This window comes from Lathamus discolor, chromosome 9 (genome assembly GCF_037157495.1).
Source record: "Lathamus discolor isolate bLatDis1 chromosome 9, bLatDis1.hap1, whole genome shotgun sequence".
Classification (NCBI taxonomy): Eukaryota; Metazoa; Chordata; class Aves; order Psittaciformes; family Psittacidae; genus Lathamus; species Lathamus discolor.
Window position 1 is genome coordinate 9,344,033 of NC_088892.1, and position 26,552 is coordinate 9,370,584.

The following is a 26,552-nucleotide window of genomic DNA, read 5'->3' on the forward strand; positions in this document are numbered from 1 at the left end:
CATTGCTGGCTGCAAAGTAAAGCAAATTAAGGGCATTGTCCAAATGACTCCTTACCAGTGACAGGCCTGGGGCATCAACCACCTCTCTAGGAACCCTGTTGCAGTGTTTGACCACTCTCTTGGTAAAAGCAGGCTTCCTAATGTCCATTCTAAACCTCCCCTGGCACAGCTCTGACCCATTCCCACACATCATATCACTGGGTACCAGGGAGAAGAGATCAGCACCTCCCTCTCTGCTTCTCTTACTCAGGAAGTTACAGAGAGCAATGAGGTCACTCTTCAGCCTCCTTAACATAAGGATAACAGTTAAGCATAAGCATGTAGCTTTTACAGGCAAGTCCCTGAGCCACAGATTGCTAGAGGCTGGGAGAGCACCCTGGTGAAGCTCTGCAAGATGCATGAGAGTGAAAGAGAGCCTAAGATTATAGGAAGTGTCTGCTGCTCAACTGCTATCAGAAATCGGACAGTGTTGAGACAAGGCGTTGGGCTCTCCCAGTACAGCAGCTCTTCTGTGCCTGCAGATTGTGAGCCCAGCAAACACCTGCACTAATGCTGGGTTAATTTTAGGAATACCTGCCTTGTCTCCTGCATGTAGCTGGGCAATATATTTTTAAGTAAACAACTTTGCTTTAAATAAACGCAATTTCGAGGCATACAAAGTGATGCAAAAATTCAGGTCAATTCCCTGAATAGCTTCCACCACCACAAAAAACAACAGACACTCTGAAAGGTTGAGGAAATCACACGGAAAAGGTTTGAAGTCCTTCAGAAACGCTCCGTTTTCACTATCTCCTATATGCTTCTATTTCTAGCACTTCCCATGTACACTAGGGATGGGTTCCTTGTGAGCCCGAGAAGCACAGACCCAATTTGCTTCTCTCCCCTGGGACTACATCCCCCTAAGAGCTCCCTCCTCACCACCTCACTTCATCCTGCCGTGGTGACCTGCTGGCACTCTGGAGGGCTGGTGCAAGTCACAGGAGCTGGATCAGGACCTTGAACTGGCACAAGAATTCCCATTCCAGACGAGTTTCATCTCATTATCCTCCTTCCTGCCCAAACCACCAGCTGTAGCTGAGCTGAAACACCTTCATTTCCCACATGTCTTGAAGAAAACTGCGTTTTCTATGCAGTAGCTGAAGTGTCAAGGGATTCTTATTGACTTTGGCAGAAAGTTGCCCCAAATGGCCACCCTAATCCAGGCAAAGAAAGAGATACAGCATTTCAGAGGGTATAAAGGATGCTGAAGAGGCTTTGGACAGACACTAAAGATCCTGGTAACAGCAATGCACAAGGTTCTCCTGTAACACTGTGATCTGACCAAACAGCTACACTGACCCAACCTTGGATGTCCCCTTGGAGACCATTTACAAGGCTACACAATCAAAGACCCCTAACCAAGGTGTTGCAGGATTCAGATGCCAAATGGCGCCTTTTGTGGCATGCCTTTGGGTTTGGGCTGATTTTCACTTTGAAAGGGACTCAGCACTATACAGCTTCTGCAGCTTTTAACAGTGTCTCCAACCTGGGAACCTCCCTTCAGAAGCCCAGGGTTTCCATCAGGAAATGTCTCCCTACAACTCCAGTTCATACTAACTCATACTCAGAGGGGCTGACATCATCCTGGTTTGATTTGGAGGGAAACCGCAAGCATTCATAATCAGATTTCTGACTAAGCATGTGGATATCTAGGTCTGAGTGAGTATCTTGGCTTCCAGAGTATTTTGACTAATGCAGTACTCATTGACCCAAATTTTGGAAACAAAGATGCTTATTCATTCAGACTGGATAAAACACAACACACTTGGGATGCATTTGGAGCCTATTCAAGGTTGCTCCCATCAGACCTGCTTTTGTCCCTCATACCACCCTAGCAGCTAGGTCTCCTTACTGGGCTTATCCCTGAGGGCCATTGTTTTATCTCCTCTTACAGGGAAAGGATCTCTTCTCTCCAGAGCTGAGTTTTGGGGAAAAGGCAGCATTAACACATTCTGATTGTATTTAACTCCCATTATTTTTGTAGAGTGCCTCATGAAACCTCAGTTCCTCTAAAAGTATTTTCTCCAACTAAATTCCACTCCATTTTCTTCAGGCAATAAATGAATTTTGTTTACAAAGTACTTCAGCAAGACTTGAAATTTCATTTATGGAAAATGGGCCTCAGCCTTCCAAAGCACTCGAAACCATGCTGAAACATGGCAATTTCAAGCACTTACCTGTCTCCTTCCTGCAAGCCTCCAAATCAAAGGTTCCCATGACAACAAAGCCCACTCTCGGTCCAGCAGAATGAATTGTTTGTACCTGACGTCACTATTAGCCAGGACGCAGCAAAATCACACAAATGAGATCCCCAGACAGCAGGGCTGCAGAGAGCCCCAACAAGCACCACAACAATTACACTCTAAGCTTACCAAAGGAAGGGAAATGTCATCCAACTCCCCTTTAAAACAACAGAGCAAAAGGATGACCTCCCCCGTTACCCCTGCAGGGCTACAGGGGCAGACCAGCTCTGCCCTATCACAAGCTGGTCTTGATTTCCACCCTGGGAGGTGGCATAGTTGCCAGCACATCCCAGCAGGCAGCCACTGATGGTCCCAGTAGGGATGCTGACTCCCAGCATGCTCCCAGGAAGCCGGTTTACATTACACTGTCTATATGGAAACCCAAAGAGGAAAAGGTGTTGCTGTTTTGGGTGAAATGCAGCTTCTCACCACCTTGAGCTCCCCATGCCCTCTTACATGATGCACTCAGGGCTCCGTTTCCTCAGCACCTGAAGCATCTTTACCCCACATAAGGATCTCTCTGCATCTCAGCTCTTTACCCAGACAACCACCATGCCCATATAAACTTCTCTACTCCATTGCTTTGGGGTACTTCTGTTTATAAGCATGGGCAGTGGATCCAATCTTCTCCTCCCAATGAGGATGTGAATGAGGTTCTCTCATCCTAGTCAATTGAGGGCTCACACTTGAAAATGAGTGTATTCAAGCAGCAGCTGTTCTCCAGAGGAATGAGGGGGAGCCACTGAGCAATGAATTGCTACAGATGGTCAGTCAAGTGTAATAAATCCTCCTTATCAGCCCTGTCTTGTCACCCCTCATAACTTAAGCTGGGTGTAATAAGGCAGTATGAAGGTAAAGGCCAGCTTGACAGCCAAAGTGGGGATTACAGTCTGGCACAGATATTTAATGACTCACAACAGCAGAAAGAAATTGTAAGAGGAGCCTAAACAGCTTCCCTTGAATGCCAAGGGATGGGCTCATGAGTTATGGTCATTTCCCAGGCTAATGCATAGCTAAGTTAGGGTCAGACTGAAGATTTGCTGCTCCTGGGTTTCTTGAGCAAGAGTAACACCTGCATGTGCTGAAAAAAAATTGTGCACTGACTTTAGAGAAGGTTTCTGTCTACATTATACGCATGTTTATATTTTTAACCCAGATCGCTCATGCTTTTCTTTCTGTCTCTGGATGAACTCAGCAATACCATTTTGTCTCCTGCTCTCTTTCATTCTTCACAAAAGCCCAAGAAGCGCCTTTCCCCTTACAAGCATCTTGCCACCCTGCCAGGAGCCTTTGCTTTCTGGTTGCCTCATTAACGAAGCTGGCCCAGACCAGTCCTTCCCAGGCCTGAAGCTGATAGCACCATGAAGGGGGGTTTGCAGGTGTGAAAACTTGGCTTCTTTTCCCCAGCTGTAATTAAAAATTGAAAATCTGGGTAATTAAAAGTTACTGCTTTTTCCTACCAGCCTTGCCTCACTCATGTCCTGCATCCATCGTAGGGTGACCCAAATCCTACCTGCGGTACCCATGCCCTGGAGCAGGAGCCACAGCAGTACATGGGGTAGACACTTGCTGTTAACACTGCAGGGCTGTCCAAGAATGAGACCCAAGGAGCCTTGTGGTTCCAACACTGGAGATGTCTCCCCTGCTCTGGAGTCAGAGCAGGGCTGGAGCAGGCTCCTCCTGCTTCCCCTGACCAGGGGCACAGGGAGGCATTCCCTGATGCTGTGAGATGAAGGAGCTCTGATGTGGTTGACACTCACTGCTCCAGGGTGTCATTGCCTGGCTCCCACTGCTTGCGACCTCCTTCGGGGTGGAAGAGGACACCTTCATACCCATGAAGAACACTGAGGATGTGCAGAAGGTGCTGAGCACATCCATGCTGGCAAGCAGCCCCCCTTGCTGCTCTGGCTGTTGTTATCACATCACCCATTGTGAAAAGGGAAGGTGGAGGGGGCAGGAGGAAAGTCACAGCCACTTTCTCTGACCTCTGATTGCAGTGAAAGCATGCTTGTGGCAACAAAACCTGGGATCCCCTGTGAGGGCCCTGCAGCCTGCCAACGTGTGAAAGTGTAAGGGAGAATGAATCCCAGCAAGCCACATATCTGCCAAGCAAGAGTGTTCTCCATGGAGCAGGGCAACAGCAAAGTCTCAAACCATGTTCCTGCTGACAAGCTGCTGATGGATGAGTTCAGTCAGGAGGAGCTGCACTTTGCAACAGAAAACACTGTTTGCTTACAAAGCAGCCAGCATGGATGGTCCTGGGAAGAGCCCTGCCAATGGGAGCACTGGACCTACTCAGAGGGTGAAGGAACCACATAAGAGAGTTCCTCCCTCAGAGGGAACCATGCCTTGATGCTTCTGCTCCTACCACCCAAATGCATGAAGGCTACCTTAGGGCTGGTTTTGGGGCACCTCATGAGGAGGTGGTTTGGCATAAGAGGTTTCTGGAACAACCACTCTGAAGGCAGATGACCACTGTGCCCCAGTGGATCTTTCCCTTCATGGGGCTGTGGGGCTGAGCTGTCCCCACATTACAGCCTGGCATAGGGGACACAATTACCTGTTCCCCATCTTCTGTCACCTCGGGAGCCACACATCAGCAGTGCCCCCTTGCCACTCCAACTCCATCCCCTGCCTGCTCTGAGCACTGCTGTAGAACAAGCACCTAATAATAAAACCCGGCTATTGCGTTCCTAAGACACCTGTCAGCCTGAGCACTAAGTGCTGGAGTAATAAATACTTGCTCAGCTCTGCCTCTTCTCTGCCAATTCTCCCGGCTCTGCCTGTTTTCATTAGTATTTCTTTTTCTGCGGACACTGCAATTACACTCTGTTCCTCTTCAGGGCCCTTGTTCCAGGTTCAAATGGAGAAGTGATAATGCAGGGAAGCTTTTCACATCGCTGTTTATTTTTGTCTTCTGAGTCAGGAAGATCTTTTCAGGCTGGGGCCAACCCTGTGCAGTTTTGATTGAGGAAGGACTCGAGTGGCGAAAGGGGTGAAAACTTCAGGTTCCAGCTCTTGCGGTTTAAACAAGTGGTGGGCTCCTTCCTTGCCTGCTCTTGCCGAGGTCGCAAGCTATGCTTCTTCCTTGGGAGAGCATAAGTCTGCAGCCTACACTGCTAAGACCCATGGTAACTCTCCATCTGCCACAGCAGCTGTGAGCCCCGGCACTCCCAAGCCTCTTCTGCCATCCGAATCTCCGAGCAAGGAGGATTCAGCTGAATGCAGCAAATTCAAATGAGTAACTTTTTTATTCAAGGTTGCAATATGTTTGGAGATATTGTCCCGACAGCAAATCCCTGGTGCGGCATCCAGATGGTGCTCAGGGAATCCGGGAAAAGGGGGGAGGGAGTTTCGTTCCTTCTTCAGACATGGAAAATAACCAGTGATGTCACTGGAGCTGTTTGCTTCTCTTGCTATTTCCCATGGTAATTGAGGGGGTGAAAGTCCACACTGAATATGGGGGATTTGGCTAAATTATCAATATCTTTAAGTTAAAAAAAGTCAAAAACGCAGGGAAAAGTCCCAGGGGAGCATAGGCTGTTTCAAACTTAGTGCAATGGGAAAAATTTCAGCATTCGTTGCAGGTGATTTTTCTTCTATTTTTGCATTTGAAGAGATTTACTTCATTTCAGATCTTTCCACCCAGTGAGAAAAAACTTTCCATTACTTGCTAAATACAACTTTTTGTGCATCCAAGGAAGTGTCCAAATGAAGCTCCTACACCTTGCACTTCCTTGCCAGCAGAGCACAGTCACCCAGACATGTCACACACGTCCATCACACTGTGACATGGCATGGCCAGCTACGTGCTATTAGATCTCCAGAACTGGGATAGCCGCAACCAAAACTGCCTTCAGCAAAGGTCTCTGGACCATGGTACATCCCAGGTCATGACTGGAACCTGTTTGGATGGACCAAAGTGATGGTGGAGTTCGTTGTAACATCTGAACAGCCCAGCAGAGTGGGTTGAACTGCCCACAACCTTACCTTGGCACACTTTCAATTTACCACGTCCAAAGACATTTGGGCTAAGGGCCTCCTTCTCCCCACCAGGGTCTCTTTAAGGCATGATTCAACTGGAGAAGTGTATGTGGTGGCTTAGATAAACCAGCTTCTTGGCCAAGGCCTCTTCTGACGGCCCCATAGAGCAGCAGAAAGCTTGAGTCATGTTGTACATAGAGAATTGCCAAAGACCTCTACAGGAAAAGCAAAGTCTAACCATGGGCCACACACTGCAGAGAAAGAACACACCTCAGTGTCTCCTTGCCCACCCATCACAACACCACCATCCCATCTTTGAGTTGATTCTCAAACTCCCCATCTACCCATCTGCCTTGAACATTCGTAGTGCCCTCCACTCCCCTGTCATTGGAACGGAAAACATTTTAAACATGACACAATGGGAGCTCAAGCTCTTCTGTCTCCCCCTGGAATATCTATTTCTTCATGGGTAGCTTGTCTGCTCATCACTGGGACAATCCCCCCAGCTGTGCAGTTAGCCTGAAGCCCAGAGGACTGGCTCCCCAGGCTCCCCATCCCTTTGTATGTCAGCATCATTCAGCTTTGACTGGTTTGGGACAAAACAGCGACACAGATTCTCTTTTTTAATATGAATTTTAATTTGTTTTGATCGGAGTTCGAGAGAGTGGGCAGAGTGGAAAAGCGGAGTGATTTCATTTGGTGTAAAGGTCTAGTCCCGCCCTGTGTGTTAGATCAGGTTAATAGGTGGTCAGAAGAGTCCTCCTCCTCTTGCTGATCTTGTTCATGTAGTTCTTGTTTCTGATGGTTTCTAATCTCTCTTCAGAACTTCACTGTGATTTTTGGAGATATTTTTCTGTTGCTTTAACTTATTGAAAAAGCTCAAAGCTGAAAAAAACTGCAGGACCCCAAATCCTGCCAATTAGAATGGGCAAGTTTTCTTTTTTTTTTTTTCCTTTTCTGGCAAAGGTTGAAAAATACGGTTCAAAAATACAAACAGGCATTGAACATTGCACCAAAAAGCATTTGAAACACAAATCTCAGAAAGAGAAAGAGAGAGAAGAAAGGTCACAGTTTCCATGAGAAATTCCTTAAGAAAGTGGCTACCAGCTAGTCACTAGAGAAAATAAAACTGACAAAAATAATAATAAAAAAAAGCATTTTCTCTAGTTGTTAATTATTTACAGCTGTAATAACAGGATTGTCATGCATTAAAATGCTGCCAGCTAGATCCTTTCCCATAGTGGAATAAAGAAAGTCTCACAAGATGGAAAACAAAGCAGAAGATGTACTGGGGCACAGGGTGAACCTGAGGCAGTGAAAATGAGCATGTTCTCTGGTGATCTGTTGTAGTGTGCTCTTTCCCATGATGGGCTGCCCTAGTATGATGCTGATGTAACTTCTCCTAGGCACTAGGGCTGCAGCTAACGAAGCAGCAGGTACTGTCACCTTCAGGACGTTTGCCTGTGGCTATCCTCAGGTCAGTCAACAGTGGAAATCAAGCTGATGAAGGATGCTTGTGGCTACCGGACTAGATCTAGTCAGCTCAGAAATTCCCTTATGACAAGTGAGAGGAGCCCTTCAACTCTAACCACAGGCTGGCAAAGGCAATGTGACAAAGACCCAGGTTTACCAACTCTCAGTGTATGACTGCTGTTATTTTTGCTGGGTTCCTAGGAGAAATACATAGATTTGTCAGGGGAAACAGAGAGCTGCTTGCAGTATAACAGGAGCCAATGGGCTTAGGAAGTTGACAGGACTTTCAAGCTGCAGTGAAGAGAAAAGCCAAGAGCTTTCGAAGACTGTGGGAGCATTCTGGCTTACATAGCTTACAGAGCAAACCTGGGACCAGGCTTCCCTCTCTAGGCAGATGGAAGCATTAAAGCAGAAGAAATCTGCACTGGTGTGGACCAGGACAGTGAGGATGAGCAAAGAGTTGCTAGAACATCGTATTTTGTCCTAGAGCTTCAAGAGCAAAAACCAGCATAACCCCACTTGTGGTGAAGGATGGCAGGTCAAATGTTAGGAGTAATCCAAGCCTAAGGCTCTCTGCTGTTTGAAGCAGCACAGATCCTCATGGTGGGAAGCAGGCATAGATGCAGAAAGAACCAGCTTTTTTTTTCTTATGGGTGCTAACATCCTTCATTCTTGTGGCTGGGACACTACCATGCAGTGGTGCCACTAACCACAGCCTTTCTCCAGCAGCAGAGGAAGGAATATAGGAGCTACAAATGCTGTTGCAGGATCACTGCCTAAACGTTTCTTCTAAGACAGGGGGAGACAAAAGGCTGACACTGAGGGAAGCTGATGCTGGGTACCACTGCTAGGGGCTGTACATTGCCCATTTGCTTTGGGCTGCCCAGCATCTGTCTTTGGTCCTGCTTGTGCTGGGGTGAGATCAGATGCAGGTCCAGGATACAGCATCAGCAAAGGCCTACGTTTTGCTGACCCCTCCCACAATTAGAACATAATCATCCCACCTGGGATAAAAAAATAGCACATATCAGCACATCCCACCTGGATGAGCAGCAAGCAGTGGCCAAGTGCCAGCACTTCCCTTTGCAGAAGAGCCCAAGCTGAAGCATAGCCGCTGCCTGCAGTGCTCCTCTGGCCAGGCACATCTGGAATGGATCCCACCAGGCTTTGTGCTCCCTCCTGAAGCAGGTTCAGGGTGGAAACCTCACACTCCTTTGCAAAGCTCAGCTATACATTCCCTGGTTGTGCTATGGAGTGAGGACTAATTGCTTACAGCATTCAGCTGTTAAAGAGCCATGCTGCCTTTAACACATCCTAGAGTCTGGAACAGGACAAAAGCTGCCTGGAGAAGTTGTGGTATCTGGGATTAACTTTTCCTGATCGGTGCTGGGCAGTGCTGCCAGCAGTGACCTTGGTCCAGGCAATCCTGCATTGAGACCCCAGGGCAGAGCAAGGCTTTTCTCCCTTGCTTCCTTTGCTCCCTGTGCCTCTCAAAGCCATCTGAGGACCAGCAGAGAGGATGCACATCCTTCCAGAAGATTTAGCAAAGACAATGAGAGGGAAGTAAAACAACTGAAGGTGGCCATTTTCTCCTTCAAAGAGAAAGAGGTTTGACTTTTAGATACAAAGAGGTTGTGAGCATAAATATACACACACGCGCATATATATATGTAAAAACCTTTGGCTGACTGAACAATAACAAGGTCAAACAGTAAATATTTATACCTGGAAGCCATCAATCTCATCTGTGCTGTGGCCTCTTGCCAAAAATGCCTTCAGGAGCAGTTTAGCTTGATATGGAGAGAGGATTGGTGAATTGTTTGAGGGTTTTTTCTCCCTGCTTTGACATTAATAGAGCATTTAGATTCTCATGAATGTGCCTCTCACCCTGGCTGAGCCCTCCCCAGCCCCAGCAGCCACCAGGGAGTCAGGGAAATGGTATTTCTCTCCAGTCTGAAATATCCACATGGACAGTTGGTCGTGTGGGTTACAGTGTGACCCCAGAAGCATGCTGTTTGTGGGAGAGGGCTTGGGGTAAGGGCTGGCCTGATGCTGCGTGGTGCAACAACCCAGTCCCACAGACCCACACTGGCTCTCTGCAACCCAAGCATGTGGTAGGAGGGGTACTATCATGTCCCTCATGTGAGCCCATTGAGACTGCCTGGTCCTCTCCTGCTCATGGCATGCCATGGCAAGCTGCGAGACCACAGTAGCTGTCCTCAATAGCCACTCGCATTTGACCATGATCCTTCCTTTAACAGCAGTGTGTGTTTAACTGCTCTGTGCCTTCAGCAGCTGCTAAGAGGTGCTTCTGCAGCACCCTCCAGGAGACACAACAGCTCCAGGTTTCTGAAGGTCTCCACGAGGCTGTAGAGGAGCAAAGGGTCTTCCCATGCAAAGTGATCCGGAGCAAGAGAAATCCCTTCCTGCTCTGTGATGCAGCCATATAATCCTCCTCAGGGCATGGCTGAAAGGAATCCAAGATATGAAGAACTCGAGGCAGTTGATGAGGAAAGAATGCACCCTGTGTTCATAGGGTAGATTTGCAGAAGCAGGCTGGTTGTGACCTTGTTTGCTCACACAGCTTGTGTCTGGGAACAGCAAGCATGGGGCTTGTTTGCACAGCGGATGTCCTACAGCAAATGAAGTAGGTAGAACCCTGCCAGTGCCCCTGAGCTCGCAGAGATCAAGATGCAGGTGAGCTGTGTTGGCCACAGCACTTGCCTGTAAAACCTCGGGAATACAAAGCCAGGTTTGCCTATGTTGAGTTTAGTGCACAGAGGAGAACCAGGAAGCTCTGTCTTGAGTGTGTCAGTCCTGCTGGATGATGTTCAAGAAGTTCTCGAGATGTTATATGGGGGTAACTCCATCAGCCCTTTGGAATGGGTGGCACCAAGGGACCACATCTCCCCTCTCCCTTGCGTGTCACCCCGCAGAAATGTCACAACACTGACATGCGCTTGCAGTGGCCATGCTCTGCCTCTACTGCTGAACCAGCCCTCACCTCCCCAGGGCTTTGCCCATTTGTGTTGTCAGAGGAGAGAATGGGCAAACTTCAAGCACCAAAATGTCCCTCGGATATTTTCAGGAGGAATGCCACTGCAGGCTTGGGCTGCAGTGTCTGTCCCAGGCGGTGCAAGCTACAGAACAGGAGCACAGACCAAAGAGGTCACTTTTGTCACTCTCAAAGACTTGTAATTCCTACCTAGGAGATTCTCAGCAAGTCAGTGAGGCTTCGGACCTTGCCAGAAGACAAAGAATATTGGAGTATTAAGGTTCACAGCAAAATGAAGTGCCCATGCTGTGCACAAGTATGGATTAGTCTATCAATGGCCACATAGAGATCTATTCCTATACCTGGTTAATTATAAAAACAGAGCCCTTAGACACTATCACAGCAAGCAGAGAACCCCAGTGACTGGTACTAGGTTAGCTCTGGTGTGCTCTTAGAGGAAGCCTCCTCCATCAGCAGCCTCGTGTTAGCAGGGAAGGAAATGTCCCAATTTGAGCCGCTGACAGATTCATAAAAACCAGAACATTATCTTCTCTGTGATGTCTGCTGGCAGGAGATGTTAAACCACTTATTTATAACCATCTTCCCAAAATGCTTCCCTGCTTGGGAGCCAAACTACAAATCCTGTTTGGTTTGTTGTCTTTAACCAAAGGATGCTGGTATTTCTGCTTCCAGCTGGCAAACAGATCCGGAGCCAGTGCCAGGTTTTGGTGGGAATAGACTTGGCTTTCAAGGCGTGTTAACGCAGATCCAGGAAGGCAGCCTTTTATCAGGCAGAGAGCAAAGTTTTTGGAGTCAGGAAGAGCAAAGATGAGCCAGCAGACAGGTGTCACCAGCAAGCCAGATTGATGGGATGTGTCCTGGGGAGGGACAACAGCCTTGGTATCACAGGGAGGGAAAGACCGGGGGAAGATACAGGCAGGAGGTGCACCATGACAGATCGGATCACCCACAAGAGGGAGGAAGCTCAGATGCTGTCCTGATGCTGTGCCCAGCACCACAGAGAGATCCAGCCCCAGCACCTTGAGCATCACCCTGTGGCACAAAGGCAGTGGCTGCTGAGAAGCAATAAGACCTGACTTCATGAAGAGCTCTGCGAAGCTGGCACCGAGAGACCAGGAACATGTAGCGGGTGATGCACGGTAGGATGTGGCCTTTGGGGTGAAGGGGACTTTGGGGAATGCCCAGGCTAGCAGGAGACCACCTCTGCGCCAGGGCCAACTCAAGTCAGCTGAGTCACTGACCCTGTATTTGAACTTGCCTTTGATGTAATTCTGTTTGCAAGCACAATATACTCTTTGTTACCGTTTTATTGTGTTTGGTTTGTTTTTAAGTGTCTCTATTCCATTCACTTAGGCCTGAGTGTTATAGAGACATGAATGTTTTATGAGATATGCTTCATCTACCTTATCTAAGAGAATGACACCAGAGTAGTTTCCTAAACAGGCTCATGGCTGGTCTGTGTGGCACTTCCCAATGGAAAGCCCAAGGAGCAGAAGGGCAGCACAATGACACTCACTGCTAAAGGGGACGGTGCTGGTGTGGAGGGAGCACAGGGGTCTCGGTGGCAAGGGGTCTGGGGACACAGTGGGCTCTGCTGGGGAGGCCAGGCTGTCAGAACACAGCGGCTGCAACAGCAGCAGGCCAGTGCCAGGGGGTGTGAAAGCAGCAGAGATGTCCCCCTTGCCCAGCAGAAGGGCTGGGGATGGTGAACTCTCCCTCTGCTCCTCCAACCCGATGCTGGGTGCAAAGGGGAGAGCTCCCAAGCTTTCCTCTCCTTGCCACCCAGCAGGGAGCCCTCGGGGATGAAAGGCACTGTCAGAATGTTTTGGGGTGTTGATGTTATGGGTGAGGATGGGGAGAGAACCAGTTTCTTCAGTGTCAGCTTGCGCGTCATGCCTAATGCTGCCTGCTGGTGTGGATGTGCTTATAGACCAAATGCACTGGGGGCTGAGATAAATGCCTCTGAGCTCCGCTCCTACTGCAGCTGTAGGCAGGGGGAGTGACTGCACTGCTGTTGAGCCAGCAAGTTTGGTAACAGACGGGCAGGACATGCACCAATGTCACCCATATTGCAGGATAAAGTGCCCTGGCCTTCCTTGCTCTGTCCTGTTGTCCCCATGGATATTCCAGGTGGGGCAAATCCTATGCCTTGTGCTCAGCCCTGCTCCTGCATGGGCAGGGGGAAACTAAGCTTGGCACGGCAGCTCAAAGCAATGCTGAAGACATCACCTTTAGGGTGATGAAGGCATCACCTTGGCCTGTCTGCATGCACCCAAAACATGCTAGGGCAGCTCAGCCAGAGGGCAAGAGGGAGGTTCAGAGAAAAGGGGATGCATCCCATCCTGGAAGCAGTGCTGCAGGCAGGATCAGTGCTCCCCATGGGCTGGGAAAGAGAACTTACCAGGCACAGGATGTCCTTCCTTGTAGCAGGACAGTGTGTCCATGGGTCCGGGCACCAGGGAGGGAAGACAAATGGCTTGGATACCACCATCTTGTGCTGCAGCTGAGAAGGGGACAACCATTGTTTTGGGTCCTTGACTATGGTGGCCAGGAAAGGAGAAAAAGCCTCTCTCCAAGGCACTGGAGGGCTTTCCTTGGAACAGTTAAGGATTGGCTGTTACCTCAATGGCTTTGTGGGATGCACCTGGCTCACACGGCTCTCTGGGACAGCAGTACCACCCTGCTGTTTCAAAAAGCCCCTTCTGCTGTTCTCCCTTGGTGCTGAGGTTGCTCAGCAGGGCTCAACAGGGGCAGGGAGGTGCTTGGGGACTGACCATCCCCTGTCAGAGTGGCCCCTGGCGTGTCCCACAGGAGCCAGCATCACTGCTGCTCTTAACGCACTGGAGCAGGGATGCACCACGAGCTGGACTTGCCCAGGCTGTGCTCCTCCTTGTCAGTGTGCCTTACCTGAGAGGTAGGGGCTTCTCTGACTATATCGATTTGTGAGCAGTGATATACTACTGGGGGCTGCTGAGTAGCCAAACGAAGATGAATGCGGAGCTGGAAGAAGGTGCTGTGAGAGAGAGGAGATGCCAAGAAGGGTAAGTGGATGGGGCCGAAAGAAAGCGATCTGAACCTATCTGAACATGAACTCTATGGCTTCCAGTCCTGATGCTGAATGCATGTAGCCTTACAGCCACCATCTCCTCCAAGGCTCCTGTCTTGACTTCCTGACTGACCCTGAGAAAAACTATTTCTCTGGTAGGAACCATCCCACTCTCTAACACGAATTGCCCCAGGAGTGCAGGGTGCAGACAGACAAGACCTTTCTCACCTGCTTTTGTCTGGGGAGAGACATGGAGGAAACCAGCAGCTGGGTTTGGTGAACACAGAGGAAGAAGCCCTGTAGATACCTACAAGATGCGGCCACCCTGTTCCACCCCTACAATGGCTCCACAGACCGCAGTGGTGGTGGGTTCACCACCAGCGTTGGGCTACATGCTGACCCCTGCTGCTCTGCTCACCTTCATCCACAGCCCAGGGAATACCACTGAGCACAAAGCACCAGGCACAGAAGATCTGACTTATGCTGGAGGCCTCCATATCCCTGAGCCCAGGCCACCATGAGCATCCATCATGTTAGGGCAGTCCATGGTGGAAGAGAAAGAAGGGAGTGGACCATGGCAGCAGCCCCCAGCAGAGTGGAGTGTGGAAAGGCAGTGGCATGCAGACTGTGGGAATGGCAGGAGATGAAGGCAGGGAGAGGGAAGCACAGGGTGACTCGGGCAGATGGGGCACAGCAGACTCACGATGTTAGAGGCACAACTTGTTATGATCCTTTTTTTTTTCCTTTCATCATTAGAGACAAAGTAAAAGGAAATTAAAGCATAAGAGAGGGTGAAATTAAAATCACAGTTTTGTTTACATTATAAAAGAACAATCTAATAGGAATAATAATAATAATAATAATATCAAATAAACAATAATAATTAAGCAAAACAGGAAAGAAGAAAGCCCTGGAGAATTCCTGCCTGGATGGTGCTCAGTGATGGAAGGTTTGTGTGACCGGTTTTATTGTTTGGGGATCATTCCCTTGATAGCTGACTCCCGGTTTACGTACGTGGCCCAGTAGACTAAGTTGAAGATGGCAAAGAGGACTGGAAAGACGATGCGGGACATCTTGTCTACCTTGCTGACGCTGTTGTACGTCTTCTTACTCTCTGGGAGCTTCTCCTCTGTGCGGAGCATCTTGGGGGGTACGTTGGTGGCAGTAGCAGTGGCACCAGCACTCTTGGAGATGGTGGGCAGGCCAGGGTCCTTGGCAATGTTGAGGGCATATGTGGTGCCAACAATGTTGTAGGTGTTGTTGGTTTTCTTCGCTAGTGCCACTGGCTCTTTTTTCTAGGGTAGGTGGAAGAAAAAAACATAATAGAGATGAAGTAACCATAGAACTGCATGTAGAACATTTTGTCCTCTGAATTTACCTGCTTGTCCAGATGAGGAGATGAAAAAGGGTGCAAGGAGCAAGAGACCAAGAAGGCGGCATTGTGGAGGGGAGGGAAGATGTAGTGAGAAGATGGCCAGAACCCATGACATCTGCCACTTGAGGGCTGCTGCAGCATACAGATGTGCTGGACTACGGTGGACCAGCTACTCCATGTAAGCCCAGCACACATCAAAGAGGTCCTGGCCTGGCAGCTATGTCCTGCTGCAAGCCAAATAACTGAAGCCACATAACTGGGTTTGTTGCCTCCTTGCAGTGGCATAAAAAGGTGTGTGCAGCTGCATTTGAGTAGAAGCAGCCCCAGACAGGTCACTCCTTGACTGGCAGAGTGCTACCACGTCCATTTCGTGTATTGCCAGGTCAGTGCAAGTGAATGCAGGCTCGAACTATACAGACTCTTTGTTTTCTCTCTCAGTTGGGCAATGTTTTCTGCTGCATGCAAGGTTCAGCCATGGAGAGACAATGCAGGAATGTAGTCTTTAGCAAAGAACAGCACCCTGTCTGGCCATTCTGAGGGAAAAGCTTGATTTTCTGCTTTGCTGGTCTGCTTCCTGGGCCAGGTGAGAGGAGGAGACATCACAGAAGATTATAGTTCTTGGGGGTTTTGTTGCCGAAATCCAGTGGCTTTAAGAATTTGGGTGACAGCATTGCAGTATTTTACATCGCATTACAAGGCCATATAATACACTGCCTCAGTGCCCTGAATACCTCACAGGGATACTTCACAATTCAATATCATGATGTCCAAAACGCCTCTGGGACTCTTTAGAGCACCTCATGACCTACCCAAGTAAGGTACAGAACAGATGGAAGGCATTTGCACTAGACCTGGATTTCAGGATTGCTCAACACGGTACAATAGGGCAGAGGGAAGCCTTTCATCTTGTCTTTCTAGGGGTTGCTGTAAATCAAAGGAGGTAAGTGCACACCTCCCACAAGGCTCCAGGGACAGCCATGCTGTCCATGCTGAAGGGAGGAGAGCTTGCATAGCAAATGTCACTTATGTGTCAGACAGGATGTACTGAAGGATGATGGAAGATGCTGAAGACAGCTCAGATGTTAATGAAGATAAGTAGTCAGGAAGACGAAGCTAGGCAATCACGATTGGTGATATCATATCATATAAAGCAATCCAGGTCCATCGGGAGAAGCTCATTGAATGAAATCTGTTAATAAGCAGCCACCAGGCACCCTACTCATCCTAGCACTCAGGTACTCCATACAGGTGTCCACTGTAATTACACCAAGAGCCATTGTGAGACATAGTAATGACTCATGGGGGGAATCAAATATCTAAGCTCAGAACAAGGTGTGACTTTGGATCTCATTTTTTATTCAAAAGCGACTGAGACACAAGGTAAAACTCATGCATGCACTTCCCAGGGGTACTTGGCATAGTCTTGCATGTACATATGAAGGAATCGTATATAAAGTGATCATCAGAAGAATGGAAGAATGTGCAGCCAGCAGGACCTGTCCATCTCCCCACCCAAGTCTGGATTAGGTAGCAGGCAGCATTACTGGGTAGCTACTGGGACAGATCTGCCCAGCCTGCTCCGCAGAGATGCTCCAAGGGCTTTAGCTTTCATTCGGTACTTCCATTTTTAATGTGCCCACAATCACCATGGATATTTCTAGTTACCTTAGGAAATGAATTTTCTACAGTGATTTTCAGAGGGACACTAAACCCAGACTTCTGTGCAATCTTTAAACCCTTCTCCAATAATATCATAACCAGGCCTGCAGCCTTGTAATAATGCCAGCAATTACAGAAATTAGCTTGCTGTTAGAAGGAGGTCTAAATATCTTCAGACTGCAGACCACACTAAGGCACTGATCAGACCATATTCATGGTCTTTTATGGGAGAGGGTGTTATGATCTTTGATGATTAACTGAGTGACTGATTTCTGCAATCATTAGAAACACGTTAACTTGTACCCCCTGCACAGCAGGTGAACTTTTCCTGCTAAAGAGCTGACAAGAAGCAAATAAAGGGCTAAAGAGGTTTCACCTTATAAGATATTTAAATATGCTTAAGTATGATTACTTATTAACACAGCTACGGGAGGTAATAAAGCAATTGATAATCAGTAATGAAATGAAAAAGATTGTTGTTCTAGAATGCAATCTGAAGTGCTCTGGGATTATTTTAATATTAATCAGCCACGTTACTTGTTACAGGAATACGATTACTACAAGTGACATGGCATTTTCAACCTGGCTAGCTTTTCTGCCCCAGAGCGTGGAAAGTGGATCTGTCTTGCCTGATCAAAGGCATTAGGAAACAGCAGGCTGAAACAGAGTAAATTCAGATGAATATGAATGCTATGTGTGGTGATAGCAAGCTGCTGCTCCTATTAGTGTGATCCAGAGCACTCAAGCATCAACCTGGGCTTCTCTGGACCTCAGATCAGGCTGTTCAGGTAGTGCAGAGGCTTGGGAGCCTACAGCAAGGGCCTTTTCTCCACCTGCTTAGGAGTCTTCTGCCCTGGTCAGAGCTGGGAGCCTGGGAAGACTTTGGGAAACAACCAGAGCGCTCACTCCTACACCAAGGCACGTGTGTGTGCTCTGGCTGTGCTCTGCCCCTGAGATGTCAGGAGAAATGGGTTCAGCCTGGAGTATACAGGGCTGTGCTTTACAAATAAGTGTTTCAGGCAAGATTTTGACAATCAAACAGAGCAAAATGTGCTTATTGCTGTCAGCTGCAAAGTAGCCCCCAGCCTTCCCCCTGCACCTTCATCTGTGAGGAGTGCCACGTCTTATTGAAACAGAAGGGAAGAGTGGAGGAACAGGAGGAAACCCCACATTTGCTTTGAAGACTCGTCCTATTTAAAACATCGATGTTGCAAAGCAATGCCTGTGTTTATTGCCCAGTTTGGGCACAGGGAAATTGAATTGCTGCACAAAGCTGTCCCTGCACTGCTCTCCTGAGGGAAAAGCTGGTCTAGAGATCAATATGTTCCCCGGATCTTGCAGTCTGACAAGTTCTCCCACAACACACATACTGGAAATGAATGACATTTTTGTTAAATATTCTTGTCTTCAAGCCTCTCTATTGAGGAGCTAATAGCTGAACCTCTAAATTAGGGGAACTACAGGTTCTGCCTATGATCTGCTGGAGAATTAGTTCTCTGCATTGCTGCTTGACAAGAAATTTGGGATGGAAGCACTATTCCTCCGACAGGCCACTCTGAAGGTCACCATCACTAATATGTGCAGTACTTGAGAAATGCAAGGTATCTACCACTTACCATTCTAGAGAAAAGTCACTTTAATGACCTCCAAACAGCTCTAGCTTCTGATACACTTGAATCCTATAATTCAAAGCCCAGCAACTGCAGTTGCTGTTCCAGGAAACATGTCACTCCTTCCTCATGCCAGCCAAAGTTCCCCTCTGCAGTGTGCCAGAGACTTGATCCTATCAGAGAACAGCAGCAAAGTGTTTTACACTGTGATGCCTGTACCCTGAGCAGAGCCAAAGGCTCCAAACAATGCAATCTTGCACTAACAAACAGGCTCTGTCAATGCCAGGTTGCTGTCAGCTGCTGGTGTAACCTTTAGTATCACTCATCCCTCCCATCTCTCCATTCAGATTATGTGGGACTGAGCCCAATGATCTTACGCTCCCTGGATTACCATACAAAGACTCAGAGGTTGGACAGAGTCAGTAATCAGCCCAACATGTCACACAGATAGTGTTGAGAGAAAGAAGGTGAAATGTTGATACATGGACTCTAGTGAAGATGCTGAGAACATGAATCACTTACAGTGCTATGGAGGGCTATAGGTGCTTGCAGTTGCAGTAGGAGAAAGAATATATGGGCTGCAGAGCATGGTCAGCAAGGGAAAGTGCCAGCCAAAACATATTTACTATAGTAAGGCAGAAAAAAAGAGATGAGCCTGAACCACCACGTGGGTCTTTAAGACTTCTAACTGGTTAAAAATGATGACCTGTCAAGGTTGGTTCTAGTTGCTCTCTGTTGTCAAAGGGGATTGAATCAAAGATGCCACAATAGCAAAGAAACAAAGAAGGATCAAAGGCAAACTTTGTAATTGCTGAAGGGTGGATTGCACAGAAAGTTAGGCTTTAGTCAGTGGAAAAGGCACCTAGTGCAAATGGTGAACATGTCTGTCACTTCCAAAATAGAAGAAGAAGGTCATGATGATAATATCTACAGAAGCATTTGAAGGATGCTTTTGTGATGACTTTCTCTTAGCGAAAAGACATATGAAAAGTACATGAATAGCCTGGACCTAACCTTCTTGCCACGCACTATGGGATTATTGTCTTAAGGATGAAAAGGATAAAGATCCAGGACTATTCCTCCATCTAATGTTTTCATGTGTCTGACTGCAGCTACTTGATTGCTTTTGTTGCTTCTTGCCACCCAGGATTTAGGGCAATGTCATACAAACACAGATACAGAGCTAAAGCAGATTTTATGCATAGACATGGCATTGCAGGCGGATTTAAGTAAGCATCTTCCAAAGATCCAAAGCATCTTCCATTCTGAGGAACAGACACTTTTCTTTGTAGGGAATTCCCTGGTAAATGTCATCCTTGCAAACTTCATCAGTTTCCAGTGTCAAAATCATGATGCTAATAGTTGGCTCTCTGAATTCTCACTCTCACAGACACTCAGAAAATTACCTTGTTGGCTCCCTATGGTTGGGATGAGCGGGATGAATCTTACTCTGTTCAGACACAGTCCTTCTGTCCTGATGTGGATCTTTTTAACAGGATATTTTGAGGACATTAGAGACAGGGAGCTTTGCTGGCTACTGAAACACTCACCTTTCAAAGCCTTTGGCCTCTCACTCTTCCCCAGCTGCTGCCATCTCCCACCCTCCTCCTGATGATGTTTTTAGAAATACCATCTTTACTAACAGGTTTTCCACATTGGATCCAGAAACCTCTCCCCCAGTTTGATCTGCACCTCCAGGTTGGTTGCAGCATTCTGCTGTACAGAGAGGGGGAATCCTTCATCCACAATTAGTGATTGCTGATGGCTGACAGGAAAGGCTTGGAAAATCTTTGGGTCCAAGAAACATCAGTAAAATCTAATCAGAGTGTGAGCTAGTGGGAGTTTTTGGTGACATCTATGGTGACATCTGCCTGCCTTTCAGTAGCTCCCAGAACCAGAACCCAGCTGTAGCTATAGCCAGAACATCATCATGATCATTTATGATGCAGAGATCAGTGACTGATCAAGATCAGCTCATCATGTTAGATTCTACCTGAAAAAATGCTCCATTCCACCTAAATCAATGGGTTGGCTGAAGGGGAGAAGGAAAGAATGGAACCAACCTGAGAGAGTGAACACACTAGGGGTACCTGTAGAAACCAGCAGCTTTTGCAAGGGAGTGATTTCTCTACAAAGGTATGGGAAGCATTGCTGGTGCCTACATTTGAGGTGAGGGAAGGGCTGATGCTTATTGATTTACTTTTTTTCCATGTTCATGTAAGGAAACAATCAAACCTGGAGTGAGGATCCTTGCCATCACGTCAATGAGGAACATTCTTTTTGGCTGCAAGGAAGGCTTTCCAGAGACCAGGGCTCAGCCTGGGCTTGTCACTGATAGTTTTACTCCTTGTACAAACACTTTAAAATGCCAATAGTTATTCTTCTGCCTCCTCTTTCTTTTGTGGTTTCAACCACCTGGCTTGTCAATCGCTTCAAGAAGAGCTAATTAAAGGCTGAAACTGAGCCAATAGGCATCTTCATTGCATAGCAATTTCATTGCTTGGAAATATTCAATTGAATAAAGATGAAAAGCAAATATGGTGACACATCATATTCCCAAGCTCCCTGAAATCCCACCACTCTTCAAGGAGCTCTCTGAGCTGCAGAGGCTGGGAGTGGGTTAGACTTCTAAGGTAAAGATCAGGGTTAGCTTGAAAAAGCATCCATGAATTCGGAGTCCTTCCTGATTCTCCAGCTTGACACCAATTGCAGCAAACTCACAGGGAACATCCCCTCTGAAACATTTCTGGTCCTGCTTTCTTTTCTTGTTTGATTACCATGCGAGCAAACATTCTGCATGCTCCTATCCTACTGCTTCAGCACTATTAGCCTTGCAGTGCTGGGTCATTGAATAAATTAAGGAGCACGCTGCTTCTGTGACAAACCGAAGCTTTTGAGCCTTTGCTGCTTTTCCAGCTGTGCCCAGCTCACATAATTGCCCAAACCTGTGTGAATCCTGACTTTTTGCTGATTTGTCAATCCCTGAAAGTAACATGGTTGCTTTGAAGACCTGTTCTGATCCTTCACTCATGCCAGTGACCTGGGAAAAGCTTTTCTCATCTCTAGAGGCCAGATTAGCGTTATTGTTCCCAATGGAAGCGTAAGACCATCAACTGGCCTCCTCTGGAGCCTTTTGCCATGAGTCTATTTTTCAGACAACGGCTGCAAAAGCAAACAGATAAAGTCCAGGAAACACAAGAGAGACATTCAGCACCCTGTGATGGCTGTGATTCTCCATAAGGCCTCTGTTCTCCTGCTTTGACCTCCATACCAGAGAGATGACCAGCTGGTTGTCGTCTTCTCAAAAGTTACTGCAATTCTGCCAGGTATTTGCATACAGCCCCACCACAATTTTGAACAACACATTAAAATGCAAAGGAGAAAAATATAAAGGCTCCAGAACCAGGAACAAGGGCAAAGCTGATTTTCAAATTGATTCAATAAATATAAACAAGGAACAGCATGCTACAGTAAGCGATTTCTCTGTGCAGCCGGGACTAAATCAGTTAGGAAGGAGGGTGCACGAGCAGGGGTAGCGGTGGCTGTCAGGAAGGAAGCTGCCAAAAAGGCTGATCCCAAGCGAGAAGTGAAAACGTGGGTGATGCCAGGCACTAATTTACTGCCAGTTGCTGTTTCTGATTGCTTGCTTCCCACCCACCCTCTTTGCCCGAGCTTACAAAGCAGCAGATGTGGGCAACAGCACGAGCGTTAGACCCCCCCCATCACTGCACCATGCTTGCCCATGTCGGAAGAGACCTACAGTCAGGGATACCAGCTACAGGGGACACAGCAGAGTGAAAACATCTCCATTGGTGAGGAGTGGCATATTTGGGTTTGTGTGGCATGCTAGCAACATGGAGCGGGGCATTTATGGGTTGAAGGGAGAAGACCACCAGCAGAGCAAGACCAATGCATGCACACATTCATGTTTCCACCGGCAAATAGTCATGCAGAGGGACAAAGGGGAAAGTGGGAAGTCATGCCTGGATGTTTTCCTCCAGCTGAGCATGCAAACAGTCCTCCAAGCCCCCCCTCCCTCAAGAACCGCTCCAGTTGAGACCTGAGCTGGGGACCCCAGTAAGTAGCATCCAGCCTCCGGAATAGCTTTGGTGCTGCATGTTACCCACTCCTGGCCCTGGCGCAGTTCTCTCATGCAGCGTTTCTTCACCACCCCCTTCTCCCCTTGGCCACAGGGCTGACCTTCATCTCTTGGGCCTCCAACACCTTCTTGCCATCCCAAGCCCAGCTGCGCTTGGTGAAGTAGTTGACAGTGGCAAATTCGATCAGCGCAGAAAACACAAAGGCATAACAGACGGCTATGAACCAGTCCATGGCCGTCGCGTACGCCACTTTAGGTAACGAGTTTCTTGCGCTGATGCTTAGTGTGGTCATGGTGAGGACGGTGGTGACGCCTGTGGAAACACAGCAGGAGACAAAGATGGTGTGAGACCATACGCTTGTACCCACCCAGTTTCTTCTCAAACCACACAGCTGGCATGTCCATCATGTAGATTTAGGAGCTAAAGCCTAAGCCATGTGGCCCATATTCTCCTTGTAACTTCGTGAGCCTTACCCAGCACAAGTCTGTGATGCAATTCATAGAATAATATATAATACAGTAACAGCTAGATGGTCGGGAACCTCATGGAGGACCAGAAACTGGCCACACATCCAATGTGGTACTCTTAACACTGTGGAAAGAGTGTCTCTTGACCTGCATGGATGAACACCTGGATCAGGGGTCCTGCCAGCACAGCCAGGACCCCATTAGTAGCCCAAGCTGCCAGAATCAGTGTCACAATGATTTATCTTTAAAAGGTGATCTGTTGCAAAATGCCTTTTAAAGCTTTTTTCATTAAAGCAAGCAACCATTGCTATCCATTTTCGCCAATAATGTGCTTTTCAATTAAAAACGCATTAAAAACATTATAAAAATATTGACTAATTTTCACTTCCCTTAAACCATACTCCTGGTAATTGAAGAGTTTCAATAACATTGTTGACAATACTTTCCAAGAGGCAAAAACCCAGGAATAAACAATTGGAGTTCTCATTATTCTCTTAATAGGAAAGCAAGGCAATTTGGGAGCAAAGACATTTTTCACAAAGGTAGGTTTTAATTTTTCAGCCATTGCTCAGTCTGAGCTGCTGCTTGAGGAAACCTGTCTAATTGCAAATCTCAGACAAACATAGGAGGGAATCAAGTACCCCCAGAGAAGGGCTCTCCCCCAGTGTTGGGAGTGCAGGATACTCCAGCACCAATGCAGATGTAAGAGCCCACTGGGGGCATGGACAGACATGGGCTCTGGTGTGCAGTCTGTGGGGCTCAGTCGCAAGTGATTCACAGATAGATGAGTGAGGAAAGTTCATCAATGACTCTCTGTATGTCTGAGCTGGTCCTATTTTCTGTGTGATTTCTCCCTGACTTTCCCTCTTTTCCATTCTGTTGGATGAAAACACCAAAAAGTAGGTGCTAAGGGGTTGTACACTCTCTTCTTCACTGTTATTACTGTTCAATACAGCTCTTGCATTCTGCATGATGCATACCAGCTTGGTCATACTAACCGCCTAGCTCCCTGGGGATTGCTGTAGGATTTGCCTCACCAGGGAAGGGAAAGCAATCTGGTGCTAAGAGGAGAAGCTGGGGTCAACTGTAAATTATAGAGCTTGTTCATGACCCGCATTTCACAAGCCCCACTAAACACAAAAACCATAATGATTCCCTTCTAGTTCATTTAGGAGGGTGCAGAGCCACCTATGGCCCTCTCTGCATCACATTCCAGTCCACAGCACAGGAACAAGCTCTTGTGGAGAGGGTCCAGAAAGGAAGACAGTAGCCTTGTGGGTTTGTGGGATTACTTCTATCATGACCCTTGCTACAAAGAAAATGCTTCATGATCTTTGAAGCCCCACCACTTTCTTCGTTATTCAGAACCAGAAGCAGGAGGTACCATATATCCCCTCTGCCTGGTGATTTTTGTTCAATATACTCTCTGTTAAGTAGTATCTGCTGGGCAATGTAATTTCTAGGAAATATGAACCTACAGTATCACAGCTGGTCTGTGAACATGTGCATGTAGATCCTGAGAGAAAGGTCTTGGCAGGAAAGCATGAAGCAATTCTGTTATTAAATGTTTGTAGAAGCTACTAATGTATGAGCAGTGCCAGCCTGACACTTTGCCTTGGAGAGAAGATCTGAAACCAGCAGCAGGAAATAATAACAATATATTTACCAAGCAGTTCTACTGCCTCAGACCAGGAACTTGTTATGTGGAGCTCTGACCAGGGGCATGATAGCAATTTTAGAAGTAGAGCTTTAAATGCCTCCCCATGAATCTATCCTCTCCTCAACTCAGAAGCCAATATAGATAAGCAGACCCAGCCAATTGCATATAATTAGATGATCAATACCTTGATTACTGTTAATATTTATGGCTTGGCTTGTAGCAGAAACATGGACAAGAGTAATTTTTGCAGTGATTCAGTGGAAGCAGGGGCACTGGGAAGACACTGAGAGCTATTCTGGGTCATGGCAGCAGCTTCACTGATGCTGGTCAAGGCCTGGAGAAGACCAGCTCTGCTGCTCGCTGTATTTGCCATCATTTGGTGTGCCTTTCTCTCCAGCCTGAGAGGGTGCCCCATGCTCCTGGACTCACCAAAAACCGTTCGGGCAGGGACAGACTCCCTGTTAAGCCAGAAGGAGACCTGGGACAGGATGACCGTCATAATGCAGGGTAGGTAGGTCTGGATCACAAAGTACCCGATCTTCCTCTTGAGGTGGAAGTGTGTGGTCATGACGACATACTCCCCTGCGGAGACAGCCAGTTAGAGATGCTGAGCCACTGGTACTTTGCAGGATGGGGCCAGCTGGCCACCAATCCATCTCTAAACCATTAAAGATCCATCCTGAACAAACTTGCAAGTTCTTAGATGAAATGTCAGCGTGTGTGTCCTGCTCCTCATTGACATGCCCTGGTATCTTATGGTACCGCAGGCCACCCTAACAGCAGTGCAAAGGAAGTATGGATGCTGCAGCATGCTGTTGGCACTGACTCTGCACATCCTGCATACACAACCAGGTGTGTGCCCCAGTGTAGCCTTAGTGACTACCACACAGCATTTCTCCTCTCAAAACACTTCTCTGGAGAATTCTTTAATTCACTACAAAATGGTTATGGGACAAAGGCAAATCAATGCCAATAAAGAAAATTGCAAGAGGCCTACCCTGTTTTATCCCTAGCACAAGATGCCTTTCCCAACCCAGTTCCCATCCTTTTCTGCTCCAGCCCGGGCAGCTACGTTGTGGGTAAGATCCCTTAAGCCTAGAGAGATCCTAACAGTGCTTCAGTAGAATTCCAGAGCAAAGGATTGTGTTTTCTCTGACAATTCTGAAAATATTCCACCTTTCCCAACTGTAACTATCTCAGAAATCAGGGCAAGCTCTGTTATTAAAGGTCTAGGCAATAAATCAAAGAAGCAGCCATCCCTGTTTTCCTTCAGTGCCCTATTCCTCCACTCAAAGCTCTGGATATTTTGCTGGATTATTGTGCCTTTTTGTTGTGAGCATGGTTCTGCTAAATCATTACACACAGGAGACTTTAGCAGCTTTCTTGCCACTTCAGGTTATTCACCTGTACGTTTTACTACAATTTAAGTAGGGAGATCGGCCGGATATTATGACATTTAGTTCCCTGGACTCCCCACGTTTCCCCAGGGGAGATGCTATGAGTTGTTACAGACAGACACTATTAAAATCACGTGCAGCAGAGAGGAAATATCCTCAATTGAGAGAGCTACTGATGCATACAGAGGGAAAAATAAAAGAAAATAAAAGCAGAAAGATGAGAGACACACATGAGGTAACAAAGGCTGTCAGTACCTGGATTCAGAGGGGAAAGGAGGAGCAGCAGATGGGAGAGAAAGATGATTAATATTGGTCATTAATCAGAGAAAAAATTAGTTTGGGATAATCTTTTATTCGCTATGATAATATTTGTGTGAGCAGATGTAGTGAAAATCCCGCTGAATATTGTGTTGCATTCACCTCCCCTTCCTGCAATGATCTCCCAAGGGACTGGAATGGGATTCAAGACAAATGAACATGCAG

The 26,552-nt window shown here is 47.4% G+C and overlaps 1 protein-coding gene across 4 annotated transcripts in view; it reads right to left on the minus strand.

The window, feature by feature from the left end:
• Positions 1-6,919: 6,919 nt before the first annotated feature.
• The window catches only part of GABRA3 (gamma-aminobutyric acid type A receptor subunit alpha3), a 95,525-nt gene continuing 75,892 nt past the window's right edge, over positions 6,920-26,552 (minus strand). For 3 of the 4 annotated variants that reach the window (XM_065689913.1, XM_065689915.1, XM_065689914.1), the window contains 5 exons: positions 25,102-25,254; positions 22,646-22,857; positions 14,816-15,096; positions 13,157-13,258; positions 6,920-11,612 (listed from right to left, as the gene is read on the minus strand). In XM_065689913.1, coding sequence (XP_065545985.1) covers positions 11,582-11,612; positions 13,157-13,258; positions 14,816-15,096; positions 22,646-22,857; positions 25,102-25,254 — 779 coding nt within the window. In that variant the 3' untranslated portion in view covers positions 6,920-11,581. Of the gene's footprint in view, positions 11,613-13,156; positions 13,259-14,815; positions 15,097-18,514; positions 18,619-22,645; positions 22,858-25,101; positions 25,255-26,552 lie in introns of those variants that run through there. The other variant, XM_065689916.1, reaches the window with a different exon arrangement.